Source organism: Glossina fuscipes, unplaced genomic scaffold, assembly GCF_014805625.2.
Source record: "Glossina fuscipes isolate IAEA_lab_2018 unplaced genomic scaffold, Yale_Gfus_2 0, whole genome shotgun sequence".
In the NCBI taxonomy this organism is placed as follows: domain Eukaryota; kingdom Metazoa; phylum Arthropoda; class Insecta; order Diptera; family Glossinidae; genus Glossina; species Glossina fuscipes.
The window spans coordinates 44500583-44523601 of NW_023998414.1; the positions used below are offsets into that span (position 1 = coordinate 44500583).

The following is a 23019-nucleotide window of genomic DNA, read 5'->3' on the forward strand; positions in this document are numbered from 1 at the left end:
TGTGGTATAATTAGTTTAATCAAAGGAAGCTATTTAACAAACGTTCCTTTACACCCAACTGCTCTTAATAATACTATATATAAAAAAATTTTTTATGATGGCATTTAGCTTCTTCAGTGGCTTATGAGGATAGAAAGTACGCGAAGCGCACGTGCAATCCAGTGCATGTAAGGATATTGCGAGTAACGGCGCACCCAAATGTAAACATAAACTTCAGTGTGCTCATAAACGAGCATCAGACAAGTTTCATTACTTTCACTTTAAGAGCGTTTAAACAATTTATTGCGTCAAGGGGAAAGCTCTTGGCGATTTCTCAGCTGGCTTTCAGAGCCGTGTGACTTTAGCAGCACCAACTATAAAACCTTATTATAGCGTACAGCGTACAAGCGTTATAGTGTACAAAATGGTCGTCTCTAAACCACGTTTTCTTTAAAGGCCGTTTTTGATCAATAACATAGATGTCGTCTCTTATCACCACAATGCCGAATTCGCCAAAAACTAGAATGTCTTGGCGGTGTGATAGCCGCTTGCTTTATTCTTTACGAAAGCATGACATAACGGTTTGATCAGAAAAATTGTTAAAGGCAAAAGATCGGAATCGCACATATTTGATTTATAAAAATTACTCTGCATTAAGTAAGTTTGTGATCGCATTGTTTTGCTTGAACTCGTGATTATTTTGTACATTTTCATTAAATAATAACAAATTAACTCGGTGTTTCTGCCTTATAAGTTTGGTTTAGGAGTATCTTTTTGATTCTTTTACTTGATATATTATCGGTGTACATATGTTTTGCTGCCAAGTGGCTTGAAGTTGTGGCGATTGCATTTGTTCGGTCGCAGCTTGCACTGACTTCGATATTAAACAGTGTTCATGTTATAGGATTGTATTCAAGTCTCCAAACGACAATGTGGTCGAATATCTCGATGTCAAGATTAATAATCATAATGCGAAATGTCTTGTTGTATGTAGACGCAATCCACATAGATGGAACTGTTTGGACGATGTTTGTGAGGCGTTGAATGAGGTCTCGATTTCCTACGAAAACATAATATTTTGTAGTGACTTTAATTGTGATTTGCACTTGAACAATTCACGTGCCAATTAGTTATGTGACTTGATAGCACCTGCTGGGTTGAAATTGATAAACGTTGGTCCTATACGTTATGCCCCGCATTGTGAACCGGCTGTCTTATGCCTTATTTGTGCTACTGACATGACTTAGTCGCACGTTGCCATGATTGTAATATTTACTTTTATATTGATGATGTACAAATTTACTCCTTGCGCCCATCAGGACTTGTTAAATTCAAATAAAACTAAAGCTATTGTAATATCACCTATGGACTGTGATTTCCATCCTTTTAAACTTGTTAAAGTAGTTGATGAAAATATTGAGTTTATTAGTGCGGTCACGAATCTTGGTTTTCAAGCCAACTGTTGCTTGAGCGTGGAGGTAGATGTTACGCATAATGTAAATTACATTACGTTCGCCGTGAATAAATGTGCCAGATGTGTCTCCAATAACGAGATGCAAATAGATAACACAGTTTTCGCTATAGATATCATGTTCCGATCTTCCGGCTTATCTTAATGTCAGACTTCTGTTTGGCCTCCACAAACTTATAAGGTTCTGAAAACCAAGATAATTACATTAGAAAACTCAGTTCTCAAAAGCTGAACAGACGTTAAATTTAATCCTAATTGATTACATAACTTAACACCATCAAGACTATTCTTTAGTAAAGCTGTAAAGTTATAGAACTCGTTACCACTTCAAAATTATTATTATTGTTATTATTAGCCGGAGTAGATACAAAGTCCTTTTAAAATCTATAATTATATCGAAATATTGGTTTTATTTCTTATATTGTACAATGTTGTTATGTTATCTAAATTTCAACTTTTAGTGTTCACGACTGTGACGGAAGAGGCTCTGCAGTCTTACTAGGATATGAATTATTAAATATAAAAATGATTATTATTATGTACTTGAATTGTCATTAGCAATTATTGTTATTAATTAATGCAACAAATTAACCTAAACTAGAATTAAGAAAATGAAAAAAAAAAATATTCGAATTTTGATGGAAAAACGTGAAATATTTTATTTTGATATATTGTTTGACTTTCGTTCTTGGCTCACGAATAATCCACGACGCAAAACGGTAATGCGCCTCATGTACGTTTGAGAGACAGTCTTTCATATCGACCTATTAAAGTTTCTCAGTTTTTGCTAATTGCTGTTGTAAAGAAGGCCCATGTTCAGCTTACAAGCACTGTCAGTTATTAAGAAAAATGTACTATGTCATTTGCGTTGATCCAAAGAATTATTTTAGACAGGATGGTTTTTTAAAGTTCAGAGCCAAAAGCCCTCGTTGGATGCGAATTTGTTGCGAATGCAAATAAGCAGAAGCCAAATGGTTTGAAATTTAAATGGCTTGCATTATCGGTAAGCATTGTCATTGCACCAATTGGAATATTATTTTCGTATAAAATGAAGCCGTCTTATTCGGGTATAGGCTTTATCATCTAGTTAATCAAATTTCACTAAATTTTCTATTCCTTCCAACAGATCAGTGTATTATATCAATATTGTTCGTCGGATTCCTTCTAAAATGTGGTTAAACTTCTTGTTTTCGACCAGCATCAAAAAACGTAGCATCTGCTCTTCTGAGGTGTGTGTATATATATATTGATAACGTTGTAAATGTAAACAAAAAATTTGATAAAATAATGCAAAACTTATTCATAGCAATATTTTCTTTGAACATTTTTGAAACTATCTTAGTAAAGGCGAATTTCATAACAATGTCCTTTAATAGAGGTCGCTCTAGAATTAGTTTGCTAAAATTATTATGGAGGAAATATTGGCAAAAACGTTTTGCTGTGGCCTTTCTTATCAAAGTAGAGCACAAGAAAAATGTGCATATTCTCACTAACTAATTATTTTTAGGCCGTGTCATAAATATGATTCTTTTAATGTACAAAAATAATGTTTAATCCAGAGATGCACAATTTGCATATAATTCAACGTAAAAGTAATAAAACATTAAAGCCCGTCTATTTGTTGAACAGCAATGAGCGATATTTTTCCCTAATAAAAGGGCCTGCCCATATTAAACAAAAGAAGATAAAATCGTTGTTCGAAAAGTGATAAGACAATAGTTTCTGGTTAAATTATTTTAATTTTAAAATCATTTGCTGCTAATATAATTTAAATAAAAAGTGTAGATAATTTCAAAAAATTACTCACATAAATACATAAACTTAGACACAGCCACGGAGATGTAAAAAACATAAACTTAAACCAACAGATTAATAAGGATGTTTTAGCTATGTAATGGAAGCATTTTCTGGTTAGTGCCCAACATCGTTCAGCACTGTTATGAAGAAAACATCCCACTAAAAAACATACCTGCGTTACATTTTTATTTTGTCAATTTGTTGATTTATGTGTACAGGGTATGTTTTGCAAATGATCATAACAATAGCACCTGAAAAATATGGACCCAATTTCTACATATATTTTCTTCGGTTTTGATTTTTTTACACATTAAATGAATCAGTAACATTATTGTCACTAGAAGACTGCATTGGTCGTCAGAAAAAGGGGAACATTTTTGTCAATTTATATGTTACATAAAGTAAAAATTAAAGTTTTCCATTTAAATAGTCGCAGCCTTACAGCAACTTAAGTGACATCTATGTCATGGCGATAGCTTCACTAACTAATGAGATATGCTTTTTTACTTCCATCTAAAGTTGTTTTAGTTTCGCGAATAATCAAAAGTCAGGCCTATTTAATTCATACGATTTAAGTCGAAGTGACATTAGTTCAATTCTGGTCGAAAAAGTCTATCTCAAGAAGTGCTTCTTAAGCCCAAGAGATATTTCATAGTCGATTGTGGTAGAGGGCTCCTTCGTGAACACAGCAGATCACCAAATTATCGATTTTCTTAGCGCGATGCTAATCGTTAGACGTCGAAGACGGCTAAGACGTTCATTGCCTTCAATGCAGTCTCTATCTTCTATTAGTCAAAAATGTTCAATTTAAGCCGCCAATTCTCGTCATACAGGCAAAAATTTTCAAAACTAAATGTCATGTAAATTCTTCGGCGTAATTTTCAATCAAATAAACGATCGAATTTTCTTTTTAGATCTTTTAATAAATCTTTATGTTTATTTTAATTGTGAAGTATGTGCTATTTATGTGCTCGTTGCTGTATACAATGCATATCACTAGATTTATACATACTGAAGCAAATGTTCATTCCTGTATGTGTTCACATACGTTAATTTCTTTTCTATATTAACATTAGTCAGGGTATTTAGGTCATACATGACGTATGAATTATAATTGTGCACTGCAATTGTTTCATTTCGGAATCATATGCTTACGGAGCACTATTGTATAGTTTATATGCAAAAGTTATTGTAAGTATATAAATTTGTTAATATATTTTTATTTTTTATTATATTTGATCCCTCTAATGATGACGATGACGTGCATGTATGCTTGTCACTATCTTTGGGTAGAAAGGTGTGTTAAATAGAAATTAGCAGGGAAAGTATTAAAAGAAATATATAAAAGAAGAATAATTGAATGTTTAAAAATAGCAAGAAAGAAGCATCTTATATATGCTAAAAAATGCAAAAAAGGGAGGAAAACGTTACTCCAAATTATTGAGCAAACAAGTACGAAAACTATGTACTTGTGACGAATTTGCGTACATGTCGCTTAACGTAGCGCTACAAAAATTGTAAAACGAACTATACATTCGTGATGGTTTACCTGCCTGATGTAGCTGCCGATTGTCGAAAAGACTAATAACAATTAGTAGACAATTTAGCGAAAAAACCGGTTAACATAAAAATGTCGTGATGAAGTAAATAAGCAGGTATATAAACAAGGGTAAATAAGCAGACTATTTACGGAAGGCAAAGTCAATTGAGTCAAGAGAGTTGAATCGTAATATTCAATAGCTTCAAAAGCATGCTAAATACAAGTTCTTGTAAATAATTTGAAAATAAACTATGTAATTCATTTGATATAGCTTGATCCTATAGTGGAACTTTCATATATTGACAAATTATTAACTGTGTACTTTGGTAACATTAACACTTTACCTTTGCCCCTGCTCTTAACATATATGAGAAGAAGTTAAGAAAACAAAAAATTCCATATGCATGCATTTATACCATTGCCTGCATGACGTTCTTCTATTATAACTTTGTTCTCTTATACTAAATTGATGCGTTTCCTTAACTTTTTGCTCAAACTTGTGAACCGATTGAGATTGAGAGTTGGGAGACTTCTTAAATTAATACATTCGGCTAGTCCAATACCCATTTCTGTCGTATGCATTTTATTTCAAAGTTTCTATTTTACGTGACTTCTGTACATCGTATAATATTTAAAACACTGCAATAAGGATTGATAGCAAAATTTGTAATCTATTTTTCTTCTTTTAAGCTATTAAATCGCGTATCGAAAGATCATGGAAGTTTAAATCTTTTCCAAAATTTTCCATAAGTTCGTGAAAACAGCTACAGTAGTGACGGTTCTTCCTTACATATGATGTGAAGCTGAATTGTCTTCGTAAACGCTATCGTAATATTTTACTGCTTTTGTTTGCTATGGGTGGACTTAAGCGATTCCCTGTCTTATATTAATAAAGCAGTATAAGGTATATTTATCTTATACTACACTACTATATACTATAAGGTATATGTATCTTATACTTGCATCAAATATCATTGTATTGAAATATGTTACATGTGTGTGTTAAATTTTTTTGTATAATTATCAAATTTGATCTTTAATTTATTCGCATAAACATACATACTTTACACACATAGACAGAACACAACTAATTGCAACCGAATACATATTTCCGATAACGATTACTTTTGGAATGCGATTTTGTATTACATAGTAACGAAGGCAGTATTCTCACAAAAATAAATTTTTGTTCTGAAAGTGTAACCATAAGGCCACAAATATAATTCGATAATCGAACACAAATGTTCGAAGTCAAGAAAATTTTCGATCGAAATACATAGTCAAATATATAGTATATGGTGGTCTGTCTCATAGTGCTCCGCTTTCGAAGTTTCTTAGTAAAATATCACTGCGTACAATATTTCCCGTATTAAAGTGTATGTTATAGAATTCACTTAAGGGTACTTTGCGTTTTAGAAAATTATCTGAGCTGGTTTACAGCTAAAAATAGAAAAGTCAAGATTAATACTTATTCTCATCAAAAATGAATTTAAATTATACACACGTCGTAAGTATCATACAAAATATTTTTTCGCCGTACACGGATATGCCGCGCTATCTATTTGGGATTGCAAACACTATTGGCATCTCAAAAAATCAGATATTGTCTTAAGTTTTTCCTCTTTCGTTCTGTTGAGATATGCGTAAGTATTTTGTTAAAATTATCTGTCCGTTGACTTTTGCGCCATTACCAGAACATTGAAAATTTCGAATCTATCTACTAGAGTTATTTCTACTATTATACCACATCCGTCCTTCGCGTATTGTATGCTAACTATCTAAATCATCTCCTTTTTATGCTCGGTATATGACTCTCCCTGGATACGTCATACTAACGCGGGCTTGTGTAAAACTTCGTGCATATCATAATCTAGCAATTGTCCACATATGGTGGTGTATTTGAGGTTTGATGATAGTGCTGCTATAAATCTTACTATCACAATACACCAGAATATACCACATTGTACATTTCGGTAAAGTAGAAAATTTTGCCGTGTTCAAGATCGTTAAGTGAAAAGACAGTTTAGAAAAAGCCAATACACTAATAACACTAGAATTATCGCCTTTTTTACATTTACATGTTTCTATCAAAATGAGTCAATTTTGACCAATTATCTCTCGAACTGCCTTCGTCGCAAAATTGAAGATAAAAGCCTGAAATTATTATTATGATCGATTAAGAACCTATGGTTAAAAAATGGTTGTGGTCTATCCACATGCACGCCTAGATTGGCAACTGAAACAACTTAAAAATTAACTTTTTTTATATCTCCTTCTGTAGCTTTTAAATCTCTGTAGAAAGCGGAAAATCGGCTACTTATACGCTCGTAAGGACCACAGACTAAAGATAGTACCAATTAGTGTACTAATACGTCCACAATTAACGATAAAAATGTTAACGTCCATTTGTAATTGGGTGTTGAACAGGCTTATGTGCGTTAAAATAAGCAGTTTTCATACGACCAGTGTGTAGAGATTTGGTTTGCTTAATCGCTAAAATATAAGTTAAACCAACTCGAAGCAAAAAATTAAATGGTTGTTTGTACAGACAATAGTAGTGGCCCAACGCAGAAAATGTTTGACGCTAATTGTTAAGGATATTTGTGTTGTTCGTAAATTTTTATACAAATTATTGAAGGAAACCTTTCATTTTCTTCCTTTTATGGAATTGTACAGAAAGCATTTATGTCTTTGATTCAGTAGCCAAAAAAAAGGCCGCGATTTCGTGGTTTCGCATTAACTCGCCCTGCACAACATTTCTGTTTATCATGTCTCATGACAAAAGTAGGAGTTGAAGGATATTACGGCATTAGTTCGTTACAGACGTAGATAAATACTTCATTTTCATTCTCACTGGAAGTTTTGAGCAAGGCCCCAGATTTTAGCAACTATTTTTTTTACATCTTTTAAGGAAGCAATGAAGCACCATATTCGCAAAGTTGGAAGTATTTTACAAGAACATATAAAATAGCAATTGTGTATTTAAGGGATACGGTGACGCTTCAGGCCACCCATAAAGAAAGGTTAAGTATTAAAAAGAAATAATTTCTGAAAAATATCAAAAAAACCTTATAAAAGGGAAAATCTAAATTTTTTATACTCCATAATAATGGGTGAGCAGTGCAGATATTTTCTATTTAAAGGGTAATAAGAAAAAGTTGATTTTTTGAAAAATTTACTTGCTAAACTTGGTGTAATTTCAAAGGGAGCTTTCAAGGATTTTAATTACGTTCTATTAACGATAACACATGTTATGGGACAGAAAAAGATTTTTTTTGCAGAAGTATCTATTTGCCGACATCGGAGAACTACAATTCCTTTTGGATGCTCAAATTTGATTGAAGCAGTAGCAACGCAAGGCTGCTATTCACAATTTAAGTAATCTTCTTTTTGGAATGGAAATATTATGTTGCAACATTTATGTTTACATACATACGTTTGGTTTTTATAGTATTTTCTTCTTTTATTTGTTATTGTCTAATTTGTCAATTTCTTTAGGCATTATAATATAATCTCATAAATTATATTTAAATTAGATATAAATTATATATAAATTATATATAAATTATATTTTCATCGAAAGCACTAAATTATATACAATTGTGTAAGGATTCTCCGTCATCGTATTCGTCGACCATGGCCTTGTCTAAAAATATTGTATTTGCACATTAATTTTAAAACGACTTCCATAGAGTGATTAAGTGTAATATTTTTCGTCAAGGATTAGTGGATCCAATAGCTTCGGTCTCGAAAATCCAGCGGGAAGATAAAAGAATATCATAAGAAATTATGTAGGGTGAATAGATTTTGTCGTTAGGAAGAATTTCGCATTTCATTTAGCTGTTTATTTTTTTTTAGTTTATTTTTAAAGTAATTTTTTTTAATTATATATGTTTTTCTTACTCTCTAAAATTTATTCTTTTTTCATTTCAACCTCTTCTCACTATTACAAATGTAGGTAAAATCTCTTAATTGCTAACATCCTTCGGAAATTCTTTTTTCAACTAGATGCTGTTTCTATTTTTTACTTAATTTTTTTCAATTTGCTATAGGTTCGTGATTTTGCGCTAATTCATCAGCAGAAACAAACACAGACTAATAGCAATTTTAAATAATTTCGATTCGATATTTAATTGTTAAAGAAATGAAAAACAAATATAATCATTATTGAAACAACTCAAACTATTTTTAATGTAATTAACTTCACTCGTTCCGTTAGCTTTCTCTAGAAGAGGATCTACACGGAATCGCGTTCTTATTCTTATACACAATCAATTTTGATTAATGTCAATGACTTTCTGTTCTCAATGAAAGCATTGAAAAATCCTCAACGCAATGAAATGTAAACAAAAACGGAAAACTTTTTCTTTGTTTTTCTTTTTTTGTTTTGTAAACGACTTCTCACACTTTCCGTTAAAGTAATAACATAAAAAAAAGTTTGATTACATGTTAGTCATTGGTAACAACAATAATCACAAAAGACCATCATAACATGTGTATGTACGGCAAGGAGCAAAAAAGGGGAGAGACACAGGAAGCGCGCGCGTGTCTTTATTTGAACAAATTATAGATAGATTTGTAAGAGTTTTAAAACGGAACCGCGCTAACAAAAAAAAGTAAAAAAAAAACTGAATAAAAATAAAAAAGTACTGGCTTAGTAACAAGACAATAACAACAAAACGATACAAATCGCTTTAATGGTAAAGAGTATTAAAAATAGCAACAAGATATGAAAACGTAACTAAGTAAATGTTTAAATGAGCGAATAGTTCAAATTGTTGAGCATAAGAGAGTGGTCGAGAATGCTCAGAGAAGCTGACCTCTACAACTCGTATAATCTCCCTTTAAAAAAAATAATAAAAATAAAATCACACGAGGCCTCTTACAAAGCACGAAGAGATTTGCTTATTTATACACATATGCATACGCAAGTTGTATTTTCTCCGAAACAAAAGTTAGAGAAAAATTAAATATATAAATGCTTTTTAAAGAGAATTAAAACAACACATTCGCAAGTTATGTATATAATGGAACAGAAATGAGAACCATCAAAGATAGATATATGTCTATAAATCATACAATGTCGAGGTGGAGATCAATACAATATTTAGAAAAATTTTTCAGGTTTTGAGAAATGAGGCGGTTTTCGTTGGTTTTCGTAAATCGGTAAGCTATTTATGGAGGGATTTGGTACGTTTTCTCCAAACATAATCTTATTGAATAAGATAATTACATACTTTTTTAATTTCTGTGAATTAAAAAGCTTTGAAGACCGTCGGTTAATCTTGATAACGCCAAGTCCAGCTTGAATATCATCCTATTTAAGAACGTGTTTGGTTTACTAAAATTAGTTTACCAACCTGCATCGAGGTATAGGGTACAAAAAATTACAACAAATAAGCAAAAAACAAGCAAACCATGCAAAGTAAAAAATAAAGGAATTTACACACAGCAACAGTAACAATAACGAAATCGCTGAAATAAAAAAGCAAAGAAACACAATGAACGTTTTTCTACTGACCACTAGACTGGTTTTTATTGACTTTTTCTTCATTGTTTCTGATAAATTTTGTCTTATTTATGCCGACAAAGCCTAATCAACTTATTGCCAGTCCACCATCCGATCGTTTTACGTCTTACTTCGCATGAACATACAGACATATTTATTAAAATAATTATAAGCAGCTCACAATAATTCATCTCTGGTGTCGTCTTTCTTCTCCTCCCCTTAAAAAAACATGCAAACAGGACAAAAACATCAATGACAGTTTGTATTGCCATTCAAAAATTACTTTATTTTCGAATTGGAGAATAGAGTTGCACTAGTGCTCTGATTTCATTGGTAACATTCAGAAAAGCGTGCATGTCTGCATATCAGTATAAATTTGCTCTGTTTATTTAGCCGCCCGAGGAATTACGGCTGAAATTTTTAATCTAGCAATTAAGATTTCAGTTGATTTATAAGGCTTTCGTCCCCACACACGCATTTCTTAATTAAAATTTTTTTTTTTATATGAACGTATAGTTTTCAAGGGCCCGTTGATACCTGGTTTAATTTGTTTGCTTCATTATGTGGATATTTAAAATTTTTTTGGTGTTATAAAATTATTTTCAGATCCGATAATCTTGTCAAACAAGGAAATTAAAAACCACAGAATGTAGGCTTGATCAATATGGTATGGCAATATAAACTGTTTTTTGATATACCTATGCTGGACGGGAAAATAAGGGAAACTCCATTCATTATCAAATTCAATCGCCATGACTAATGAATCACAGTCAATCTATAGAAATATTGAGAAACGTCAGAGTAGAATTTACACTATCATCATCCTCAAAATAAGTAATATCAATTTAATCGATTCTTCATATATCCCAAGTTGCTTCTGCTTTGCGGTCAATCAACATCTTCAAGAAATTACTTGAATCGGTTTATATTGATCGTCATTACTCGATCAAACTAGATGTCAAAGATGGACTGGTTTGCTATAAATAATTTTCTCGTTTGTTCATTTTTACCACTTCAGAAATGAATTCCTAAATAAACAGATAGGCAATTTACGTAAATTCACCTCGTATTGTTATTGTCAATATTTATTCTCGCTCTGCAAAGATATGAAGCAAAAGACACGTGTATTCTAATCCTTATTTGCAACAACAGTTTTTTTCATGTCACAACATGAACGTAGACTTTAATGGTTTCTGGGTAAAACTTCACGAAATCATCTTAGTGCTAACAAATGAAGGTTTGCCTTAGTAATAGCGAATATTCGTTAAACCGGCTTTTGAATGTGAAAGTATTATCCTTTGGCCTTTACGTTGTTGAGTATTGGTAGGATTCCGTTAAGTCGAGTCATCTGGGTATAATCGTTTATTAGCTGTTCCAACCAAACATATTTTTAACAATAACCGCTGACGCATTTAAATCGAAAAATGGTAGAAAAGAACGAAAAGATATGACACTTAGGGTTTTCAACATGGTGATGGCCGTATGGTAACGTTCGCCCAGAAAATGGTAGGATTGAACTTGAATCTGTTATCATTTCTGCTGTGCTTACTAGGTGTTACTCTTTCTGAATATGATTTCAAACGATAATATATTATCTATCCGAACGGAGTTTCTTTTCTTATGGCGATCTCCAAAAATTAAAAGTTTACGTAAACAGTCTTATAGCTATAGTTGCGTTCTGGCACCGAATTCATATTTTGTTTAATGATTCGAAAAATGTGTAGTTAGCGATGGATCATACTTTCAATTTGAATAAAATATAACATTGTTACAAAATTCGGTTTTCTCGGATACGGTTCGAATCAATTTGTTTAGGGGTAGCACTATTTACATTTTACTTTGGCAATACTCTCGACTTCTCTACTCAACTTTAAACATTTGAAATGTTGTATTTTTTTTCTCATTCTGAAGCACTTAATCCGCTTGGACGGAAAATTTGGTATGTTAGCAAAAAATGGCTATAAAAAATAGCCAAATTCGAAACTCTAGTGCGGCCAAACTCGAAAGTGTTGCCGATATACCCCTATATTACGTCAGTTTATATAAAAATACCTTTTGAATAAGATAAAGAACTTCAAACTTGTTCTTCTTTAATATGTTGTAGTGCTGTTGTGTTATTGTTAGTCAAGAATAACAAAGCAATGAACACCCACTATATAAAATATTCCGACCGCGATTTATTTATTTAAAGATAACTCCAATTTTCACTTAATAAAATTTATTAATTTCTTTCTATATCATTTCTATTAACAAACTTAAGCTTACCAACCTTTTATATTCTGTAAATATTTTTTGCAAGGTTGCCATCAACCTTAAAATTAAAACTACTACTAATCCCTGCAGTATGATAAAAATAAAAATATCTATTATTATTTTAATTTTAGACTAATGAAATGAATTCTTAGACTAAAAAAAGACATTGAGCACTAGCAACAGGCTATCGGCTCTAAAAATATCTAGACAGAAATAAATGTATTTAATTATATTCTTATAATTCTTGTTATTAACTTCCTAGGAATGCTCCGGTTAGTTTTCAATTTGTAAGCAGTGCAAACAATGTGTACGTTTATCGTTCGAAGGGGTATCTTATGGACCCGGTGATTGACTATGGGGAGTGATTAGGCTATCAGAAATCTTTGCAAAGTCCCCGAGACCAATAAAAGGTCAAATAATTAATGAAACGATTATACCTAAGGTAAACATAGAGACTAAACAGTCCTACAAATCTAAACCAAAAATGAGAGTTCTCAATCTTCGATTAAAGCTTCTAAATTGGATATATTTCGAAGTTTAAGATGTGTCAAAAATTTGCAAATAATAGTTCACAATAAATGTATGGTGTCGTTGGAGGTACTGCCTTGCGAGCATGTGACCCTTTAGAGAACAAAAATTATAAACTATGTTTTGATGATCTTTCGACATCAATTCTACTAATAAACCATCTGTAACATATATCTACAGATTAGCCGCAGAAAATCTAAAAAATTACCTGTATCTACCGGCTGGGCAACTTTCTGGAAATGTAGAAATGTAGCGCAGACTCTTACTCGTTATATGAAACGACTCGATTTTTGTACGACAGTAGACAATGGGTGTATGACGCTAACGTTAGCAACCTTTACTTTGTAAAACCTGGTTGCACTTCTAGCAATTGAACTCTACATAAAAATGAAGGGAAAATATATCAGCAGAGTGATGCTTGTCAATTCAGTTCTGTGCTGTTCTACTTCCCGGTCAGTATCGCTAAATAGTGATTATAATCCCTGTAGGGAAAAGCTCTACACTAGATCCTCACTAAGACTTTCGCTTTGTTTGCATCTTTCCCGTTCGCTTGGGGTTGTTAAACACTTGCTAACCGATCAAATTGGATTACAGTCGAAATCTAGGAATTTGCTTTGCACAGACAAAAAACAAACCCGTTAGCAGAGACGTATTAAATCAATAGCATCGTTCTGTTAAACAAAGTCGCGCAAGAATTTCAATCAAAGTTTACTTAAACTAGAACTGTTCCAAACTTTTATCAAAAACTATAAACAAAAGCTGGTCTTTAAATTTGATATGAAAAAATTTTTGAATTATGTGAAGTATGAGATTGAAGAGGCGAAAATTTACTTAACTAATGTGACTAAACCGAATACTGCAGATAAGTGAAATTAGTATTGCTTTAATTCTTGGTCAATAACCTTTCCAACGATGTGCAGGTTGTAGTGAGTTTTGCTCGGAAAAAGTTTGTATAGCACTTTGAAAATTTGTCTCGTATAGAAAAGCCTAGCAACAATGCATGGAAGAGGATTGCGGCCAAGCTAAGTATTGCGAAAAGATGAAACTACAATCCTGTGAATCCTCAATCAATAATAAAATGGGTCCTACGACAGTTCACATTGAGAAAATTTTCTTTGGCCCGTAAAAATTTTTTCCGAATAAAACTAAATATAGCCTGCACATCGTTGATTAGATTATTGATCGAGGATTCACGAAATGCCAGTTTCATTTTATTGCAGCATCTGATTTGGTCGTAGTCGCCAGACAAACTTTCCCTTTTTCAATCTTGTACTTGGAGTAGTAAAAAAAATTTTCGTTGTCAACTTTTAACTAATTGACATCAATTTAAACTTTGTTTATAATATTTTTTGAAAAAGTTCCGCGATAGTTGTATTTTAACGACATTTCGATTTAACTTCATCCAAGCCGTCCTTCATCATAACTGTTAACGGTCATATGTTAAGATTAATATATATATTAAAAATTCTTGAAGCGAAATAAATTGTATGTTCGATGTCAATCGTTTTGATTCTCTACCATGCGTTAACGTGATGGACGAAGTGATTGAGTTTGCTAGTATTGCTTCGGTTTCAAACTTAACTCTCGTCTAATTGGTGAAGATCATGTCAATTTTACGATAATGCGCATATAATATTTTGAAGAAATTGTGGCTCACCTCGTTATATGTACTTGCACACCAAGATATTTACATAAGAACATTTCTTTTGGAAATTGGCTCCTTCCAAACCTCAATATTAATACAATTGTCCGCCCGAATAACTTAAAGTCGCAATTAGGACTTTTTATAATTAATAAATATAATTTTGTAATTATATTTCAATTTTTCATTGTGCAATTTACTTAGGTTATCCTTACTTATATTTTTCATATCCAATTGCACCGAAAGAGTCTCTACTCCTGACATTAATACCTTAGTGGTATTTTATTTAATTGATAGAAATTATTAATAGAATTTCGTTATAAATAATGATTATTAGTATAGTTTTGTTATTATAAGAAACTATTTAAGTATTAAGTAAAACGACAAAAAGCCATAAAGTAACATTTTTCTTCTAAGAGAAACTGCAATTGAAACAAAGTCTTTACCTCAATGTTGGCCCAGTCGTCGAAGTAATTTCTAAGTGCTTACAAGCACCTCGAAAGTCTATAATGCTTTCCAATGTATGATGGCTTTAGAAAATAGTGAACGGTGTCCACTCACTATAATTGGTCGAGTTTTTGAAAAGAAATTTTAATGTAATAGCAGAAAAAGTCAATTCTTGCGAAAAAGCACGCCTTAACATGCTTCTTGCCAGGAACATTAGACAAAGTGCTTCAAGGCATCCATTCATCAGATATGTTGACAATGTAAACATCTCCCACAAGCTACCAAAAAGATTTTGAAACTCTAATGCTTGGCGTATTAAACCTCGATGAAAGATAGGCAGAAAACGTTTACATACTACACGGCCGTATGTGATTGGTTTCTACGGCATGTAAACATGTGTTTTTAATGTTATATCATCACTGTAGACTTGTCAATAAATTTCCCACCAAAATGGAAGACCTAAATTTTCCTCTATTGGAAAATGAAATTATTTTTCCTAATGTCATTAAAGAAGGATTTTCGTATTGGATGCCTACTTTTCCAACAATATGTCTAATAAATAGTTATGGGAAACTTAAAACCAAGTTTATAATATCTGTTTCACTATTCCGTGCAAAGTGGCTTTGTTTCTGTTTCTTACTTCGAAATTAATATAAAAATATTAAATAATATTAAATTTTCCCTTATCTTTTCAGATTATGTTAATTGTATAAAAGGAACTTTTGACGAATCAGCAAATCTGCAAAAAAAATTTAAAATATTGTATTACTTTTAGAAAAAATCGTAAAAATTTTAATATTATATTCTCAAATTTCAAAATGCAATAATACTAAAAAAAATTGATCAAAAAAACACAAATTAGAGGTAAAAAAGACTTAAGAAAAAGTGTGTGTTCATTAGGAAAAAAGTTAAAAATATATAAATATATAATTAAAAAAAAAGAAAAATATTAATTAAAAAATCGTAAAATATCTATTAGTAATAACAGCAAGTACAGAAGTCTTCAGATATTTGAATTTCAATTTACTACGAAATCAAATCACGACAAGTAAAACGTCTCCAGGTTTGTGCTAATTAAACCAAAAAAAAAATAAAAATAAAAAATAAATAATAAAAAAAAAAAAATAAAAAATAAAAAAGGTTTTCTCTTGGGAAAGCTAAGTAAACAAATTTTTATGTATAGAATCGAGGATAGTAGCAGTGCCGCAATGGATAAAGCTAAACAAAAAAGTAAGTCCATTACTGAGAACATTTTTAAAATTTTGCTTTAAGTTTTTATTAATCCAAATTACTTATATACTCTTGCTACGAAGAGCATTCAAGCATTCAAGCCGCCACGTTGTAAAGCATTACAAATTATGGTTGAAACACCTTAGGATAAATATGTTTGATGACCGCGAAATAATTTTCGTCTTAATCAAGAAAAGCACATAATTGGGGTCGAAAACGCAAAAATGAAGGAAAAGATAAATAAACTATATTCGTGTCACACTGAATCTTCGACACCCATCACGGTTAACGACTACAAAGCACTACAAACTATTCTGAGCGCGCCATTGTTGACGTTTTTACTACTCACCTCAACTTTTAAATTAAAGTTGTAAATAACCCTGATTACGTCTTACCAAGTCTTGTATTATGTTTATTTGTTACGGATGCGTTTGGTTGGCTGATTAACTTTCGAATATTTTAATCAGGTCTTTGGGCGACGTTTTGTGGAGGTTTTAGGTGAAATTGTTGGGCTTGTTTACCATGGACGTAACAGCAGTTGTGCTTGGAAAAATTGCTAAAATCTTTATAATCAATAACTGGAAACTAAAAAGTATCTACCGTATTCATTTAATAGCATTTTCATTTAACATTTTTAATGCATTGCAACTGATGACATAGACTTACACATTGGATATAGTCGTAAATTGTCTAAATGTTTCTATGATCATGAAATTGCGCCTGACAAAAGGTATGAATAATATTAAAATTGGGCTGAAGCACAGTTTTTATCGTCAACTTTGCAATCTTTTGCGGCATGAGATGGATCCTGTTTGCTTCAGTATCAGTGAGCAGAAAGTTTTGCTTAGCCAGATATTTTAAGCGAGAATTAACTTGATAACAAATGCAATGAACTCATACCAATACTTTGTCGTTTATTTGCATAAAACGTATCTAGGACATGATTCGAAGAGTGAAGATATTAGTAGTAGCCACCGTAAGTAGTCGTGGGAATAGTCTATAACAAGAAAACAAGAAACTAACCTGTGCCAAATTTAACTAGAAAAGATGCTTACAAAGAAATTAACGACATCGATTTCTTTCCGCTCTCGTTGTATGGATTTATTCTCAAAGCAAACTAATTTTTTTCGCGTATTTAGTTATTTCTGTTTTTTTACATAAAAAAATCTACGATGTCGCAAGCTGCCGCAGTTCCGCTAGGCTAATAAACTCAACATCAGTATCAGGTGATAAAATTCGATATTTTTTTCCTTCAGTTCCTTTTCTCTGCCACTTTTATTTTAGGATTTAGCTTCAAATAGAAATCAAATTTTTTTTTTTTATAGCGTGGGAGTATCTTAAGAATTGTGGCTAATATATGTGCTATTTGCCTTTTACTGCATTTCTTAGATGCTTTTAGAAAAAAAATCGTTTTCAAGTTATTCGATTTTTACACCTTACGCGTCTGTAATTATTAGTTTCCGCATATGTGTTGGCGTGTGCCTGTGAGTGTATTGTATGGTGTAGAATATCGAAGCTTTTGTTTTTGACTAGGATGCGTTCATTTTTTTGACGTTAGTCGATAAGATATTCAATGTTAGTTATTTTATCTTTTTTTGTTTCCGTTTCCCCATTGTTGCGGTATGATGACTTAACTTATATCAATGAGACTAATGTGCAATGAAATGTTTCACTACATGAAAGGAGAAGAAGAAGAGATCCTTAGTTCTAAAAAAAATATCTGCGTTGGACAATAAAATCAACATTTTATGGGGGAGGTAGAAAATCGTTTGAATGTGCTATTGTATTCACTTTCGTTAATTAATTTAAAGCATTACCAAAATTTATCTACATATAATTGAGCGTCATATAATTTGATTCGTTAAAAATTTGAATTAGTTTTATTTTTGGCATGCTGCTTCAAACGAACATACACAAACAGAAAAACAATTAACATGGTGGTCTCCATAATGTGCTCTCCTCCAATTACAGCGCAAATTTGAGGTGGAAGATGGTATGAAGGCTTTTCGTCATCAGAGAACGTTTGGCTGTAAGATAGCATTTCCAAGTTTTTGGCAATTAACCAAAAAAAGTGTCTTATTATGACGACCAAAAATCTAAATCCCCATTAAAAATTGTCAAAGGTGGACAGCATTGTTCACAATTTGGTTGGATTTTCATTTATCTATTACTTTGCAGAAAGTGTAACTTTCTATTACGGCATTCAATTTCTGGTCGCTAAAAACTCTTGTCTTTATTCAAATTCAGCGAAGGATAACAATAGTTCATCGAAAGCTACATGTTACAGGAGTAAAAGGAGACAAGAGTCAAATATTTGTATATATGTAAACCAAAAATTAAAAATCGAAGTTTTGAAATTCGACTTGTTTATGAGTATCCATCAAACTCTTTCTCGAAAGTGCTATCCATTAGATATTCTACACCATTTTGCCTAATACAGTTATGCATCCATTTTCGTGATAATAAACGAAAAATTATACATTATTATATTTTCATGCAAAGACGTTCTTTTCATTAAAGCCCGCATATTGAAGGATTCCCAAAACACCACCTGACTTTATCTAAATTTAGCGAACTTAATTTACTTGTTAAAGGTTTTATTATTTTTCAGTTGTTTTAGTCATAAAACACTACAAATTGGACTTTGCATTATATAACAGCTTCCTTTCACGAGATGATGTATGTATTTGTATGATGGGATCTAAAAAATAGGCCTAAGTGGTCCATCTGTTAATTTTTATGTTAAATTGTTGCTGTGTGACCATTTTATCGTAAAAATTAAACCTCTTCTAAAGCGCTTGCTGTATGGTTCAATAAATAGATCCATGTGGGTCCTATTTGGTTCACTTCATTTTTGTGCCAACTCACTATTATGGAGAAATTGTCATCATAAAATATTGTAAATTAGTTTTTTTTTCGAATATAACGCTTTGCATTTTATTAGTAGCCCTAAATGCTTTGACGACCAAAAAATAAACTTACATGGTCCAAATTCGGTAAGGTTGATTTGTATGTCAGATTACTGGATATTACTGGATTACTGGATTTTTGGATTAATTTTCACACTAGAATATTGAAAATTATACATTTTTACCATTATTTAGGAATGGGAATCCAAAAAATCGCCCCATTCGTTCCAAATGTTTGGGATAACAATTTAGAATCTCGAAATAATACCACTCAGCGATTTTGGTCGAAAAGTTTTAAAAATTGTAGTTTTTTTATACGATTTATATGGGGAGTGGCCGAAAAACCAGAAACTATTTTCAATAGCGTCCGTCCTTGGCCCAAAACGCGTCGATGTAGCAAATTTTATGAAAATGTCTTAAAAATTGCGACCTGTAGGTTCAACACAACAAAAAAAAAAAAAACACGAACAGACGGAGCGACAAACCTAGACCGATGCAAAAAGCGGTTCTGAGTGAATCGATCAGCGTAACAAAAGTGTATGTATATCAAGCCCTTCAAGACCTTTTAGGTGTCATCCTCATACAAGTGATTTAGGGTATAATTATGATTTGTCGACTCTTAAAGAAATCACCTATCTTGACGCGGTATCCTTCCCGCGTAGAAATAACATTGTTGATAAAAATAATACATTCAGATTATTCAGCAGCTGACCTGATGAAATTGTGCTAAGATATAATTACAAAACATACGTATGTTAGAGGCAAGTGTAAAAATAGTTACATATCCATTTTGATTATTTCCCCGAATTTTTGTAGCGATTAATGCCGCTAATGTCAAATCAATTTAAAATCTCATACAGACGCAGACCATATATGAACATTTAATGCAATTCCTAAGTATTACAGGCGATGAGATAAATTGTAAATATCTCTGATGGGGGATATAAGAAAAATGGATTTAAATAAATAAATGATGTACAAACAATTAAAATATGAAGAAATGAAGAAAAAGACTAAATTAAATAGCAATAAAATGTCACACATGCTATTACTTGACTCACCAGATTGAAATCGATTAGAATCGCAACTACGCGCACATTGTGCAAAGCGTACATTAATGCAAATACATATCACAGCTGGGGGAACGAAAACAGAAATTTGAACAAAAAAATAAATTCTGAAGACAAATCGTATGACAATCGAAAAGTAAAGAAGAAGAAGTCATCTGTTTTTCGCTAACTGAGAAGAGGCTACATAGCAACTTCTTCACATAATGACATAAAAACAGATTCCGAGCGAATTTTTCGATGCTCGTCAAAACGCTTATAACACTTTTGATGGCGTTTCTTGTGGTGCCGTTTTGTGCTAAGAAGCGAGAAAGGAACCGAAAACTTTGATAAAAATTTCATCATTTTCGCATTCAAACAATATATTTGAAAAACTTATGTGCTTCTCTAGTCATAGATTTGTAAACCAAATTTCAAATTCAAATTTGAACCATTTGTACTGTTCGCTGGAAAGATACTTCGCGATAATGACCGCGTTGCTGCGATTTCTTTTTTTTCGAAAATATATATGTTTCTTATTACTTAAAAAATCGGAGAAATTGTGAAAGAAAATTTTCATTTTTAAGACTGTTACAGTCGTTTCGAAATTTTTAAAGATGCAATCTAAAAAAACCTATTTACAAAATAAGTAAAAACATCATATTGGGCCACAGCCCATCGTTAAATACCCTACACCACTTCGCTTAATAAATTATTCATATAGCGATTTCCCCAAAATAAAGCCTGATATTGAAAGTGGTCCGTTTCAACAGCATTCGTCCTTGGATCAAAACATGACATCGTATCAAATTTAATTAAAATATCTCAAAAAACGCGACCTTGGTTGAACACATGAACACAAGATGAACAGACCCACATTAATATACTCTTGTATCGTATCTTGTATCGTAAGTAGTGTAGGGTATAAAAGGTGAATTTTACTTTCTTTTCGAAATTCTTCCTTGCTTCAGTTAGTTGCTATTCTTAACTCATCGACATTTTGGATAACGGTGTGTATTTTTTCGCACTTATTTGTGATTTTTTTTTTGGCCTTTTGCTGTTATAAATATTTTATTTAAATAAAAACATGTCCAATGCTTGCGTGCTCGTTCAGTAGCTTTCTAAAACGCCTTTTCTTTGCCCTCTTGGGCACTGTGTTTGCACGAAAACCTTGTCTCCCTGTTTATCCATATGTTTAGATCCCATTTATAAATCTGTGTCGAAACTTTTCATGTTTGCTTTTATTTGCATATCCGTAGTACATATTATAATGCTTTTATTGTAGTTTATGTTGCTTTACTCGTGCGAGTATAGGTTTTCCTAGCGTTTTTATGAGGATTTCTTTATTTATTTTCGTACTTTAGGAACGCAACGGACAACGACAACAATTTATCTTTATTTATTTTATTTTTACTTATTGCCTCTGTTCATTTATTTATTTATTTATTTATTTTTTTTGGATTGTGTTTTAAAATAAAGATCCTCGTTCGCTTGTGTTAATTAACTTTAGCTGCAGTATTCGCTGATATTTTCTCGTAGACAGACGGTCGACTCAGCGCTAATAAAAACATTAAATTGTTGAAGTTCGAAAAACATAGATAGTGCTTTTCCCCAAGAAGAAAAAAATTATATTAAGAGTTTTAATAATTGTGTTCTCATTTTATTTTGACCTTAATGGTATTAAACCTGATTTAAAAAAACACAAAACTTTATGTGGCAAGAGGCTCTCTGTGTTAAAAAATTATTTAAAGAATAAATAGATTTGCGTTGTGTGGGTTTGATTTCGTTTAACATATTTTCGATATTCTTCTTCTTGATTATTGTGTTTGAAGATAATATTTTTACAGCCTTAATGTGAATTATGTCGGCCGCTACACTTTGTTTTTGGCAAGATTTAGTCGCCACCACACGCATAGCGCACACATCTGATTCCTCTGTATCAACAGCAATTTTGTCTTCCTCCATGCACGATGATCATGATTATGGTGGAGACATAAAGGATACTTGCCAAAGCGACGATTGGAATATGTCTTGCATCAACTCTCATCTGCGCGATACTGACACCAGACATTTTGCGGGCATTATTAATAATAACCGTTCATTTATTGCTGAAATATCAAGTAATAAAGCACTGCAACGTGAGCAGTGTGCAATGACTGTTGCAGTTAACCGTAATGTGTGTCACAGTCATCAGCTGCTTAGAAATCGTAGGTGTAGTTTTCTTTGTTTATTTACTTTTCTTCCTTATGTGCTGACTAATGATTTAATAAATGGAAGCGAAGCACAACCATTTCTGATCTTAATCAAGATAAATGTATTTAGTCACTGTATAAAGTCACTTTATTTTAGTTCTTTAAAAAGATTATTTCTTGTTTAGATTCGATAATTTGCATAGGTTAGCCTCATAGATTGATTGTCTTTGCTGTTTCTTTGCGTAATATTATATGTACTTTGTCTTTACACGTATGGGGAGAGAGCGTTAAAATAGTGTTTTCACCACGTTGTACCTATGTCTTTGATTGATTTTTTTTTGTGTTTCTCCGACACAATAGCATTTTTGTGACTTGCGACTTGCTAACGTGATTTCATAAAAGTTATTTGCCATGCATTTTATAGCCTTTTCTCTCTCTCTCTCTCTCTCTCTCTCTCTCTCTCTCTCTCTCTCTCT

At 32.0% G+C, this 23019-nt stretch overlaps 1 protein-coding gene across 3 annotated transcripts in view; it reads left to right on the plus strand.

Annotated features, from left to right (window-relative positions):
• The window catches only part of LOC119642122 (serine/threonine-protein kinase minibrain-like), a 55170-nt gene that overhangs the window by 4587 nt on the left and 27564 nt on the right, over positions 1-23019 (plus strand). The window contains exon 1 of one of the 3 annotated variants that reach the window (XM_038041125.1): positions 16074-16396. The exons of 1 other annotated variant lie outside the window; for it this stretch is intronic. In XM_038041125.1, the coding sequence (XP_037897053.1) occupies positions 16342-16396 (55 nt within the window). In that variant the 5' untranslated portion in view covers positions 16074-16341. Of the gene's footprint in view, positions 1-16073; positions 16397-21968; positions 22559-23019 lie in introns of those variants that run through there. One more of the 3 variants, XM_038041110.1, reaches the window with a different exon arrangement.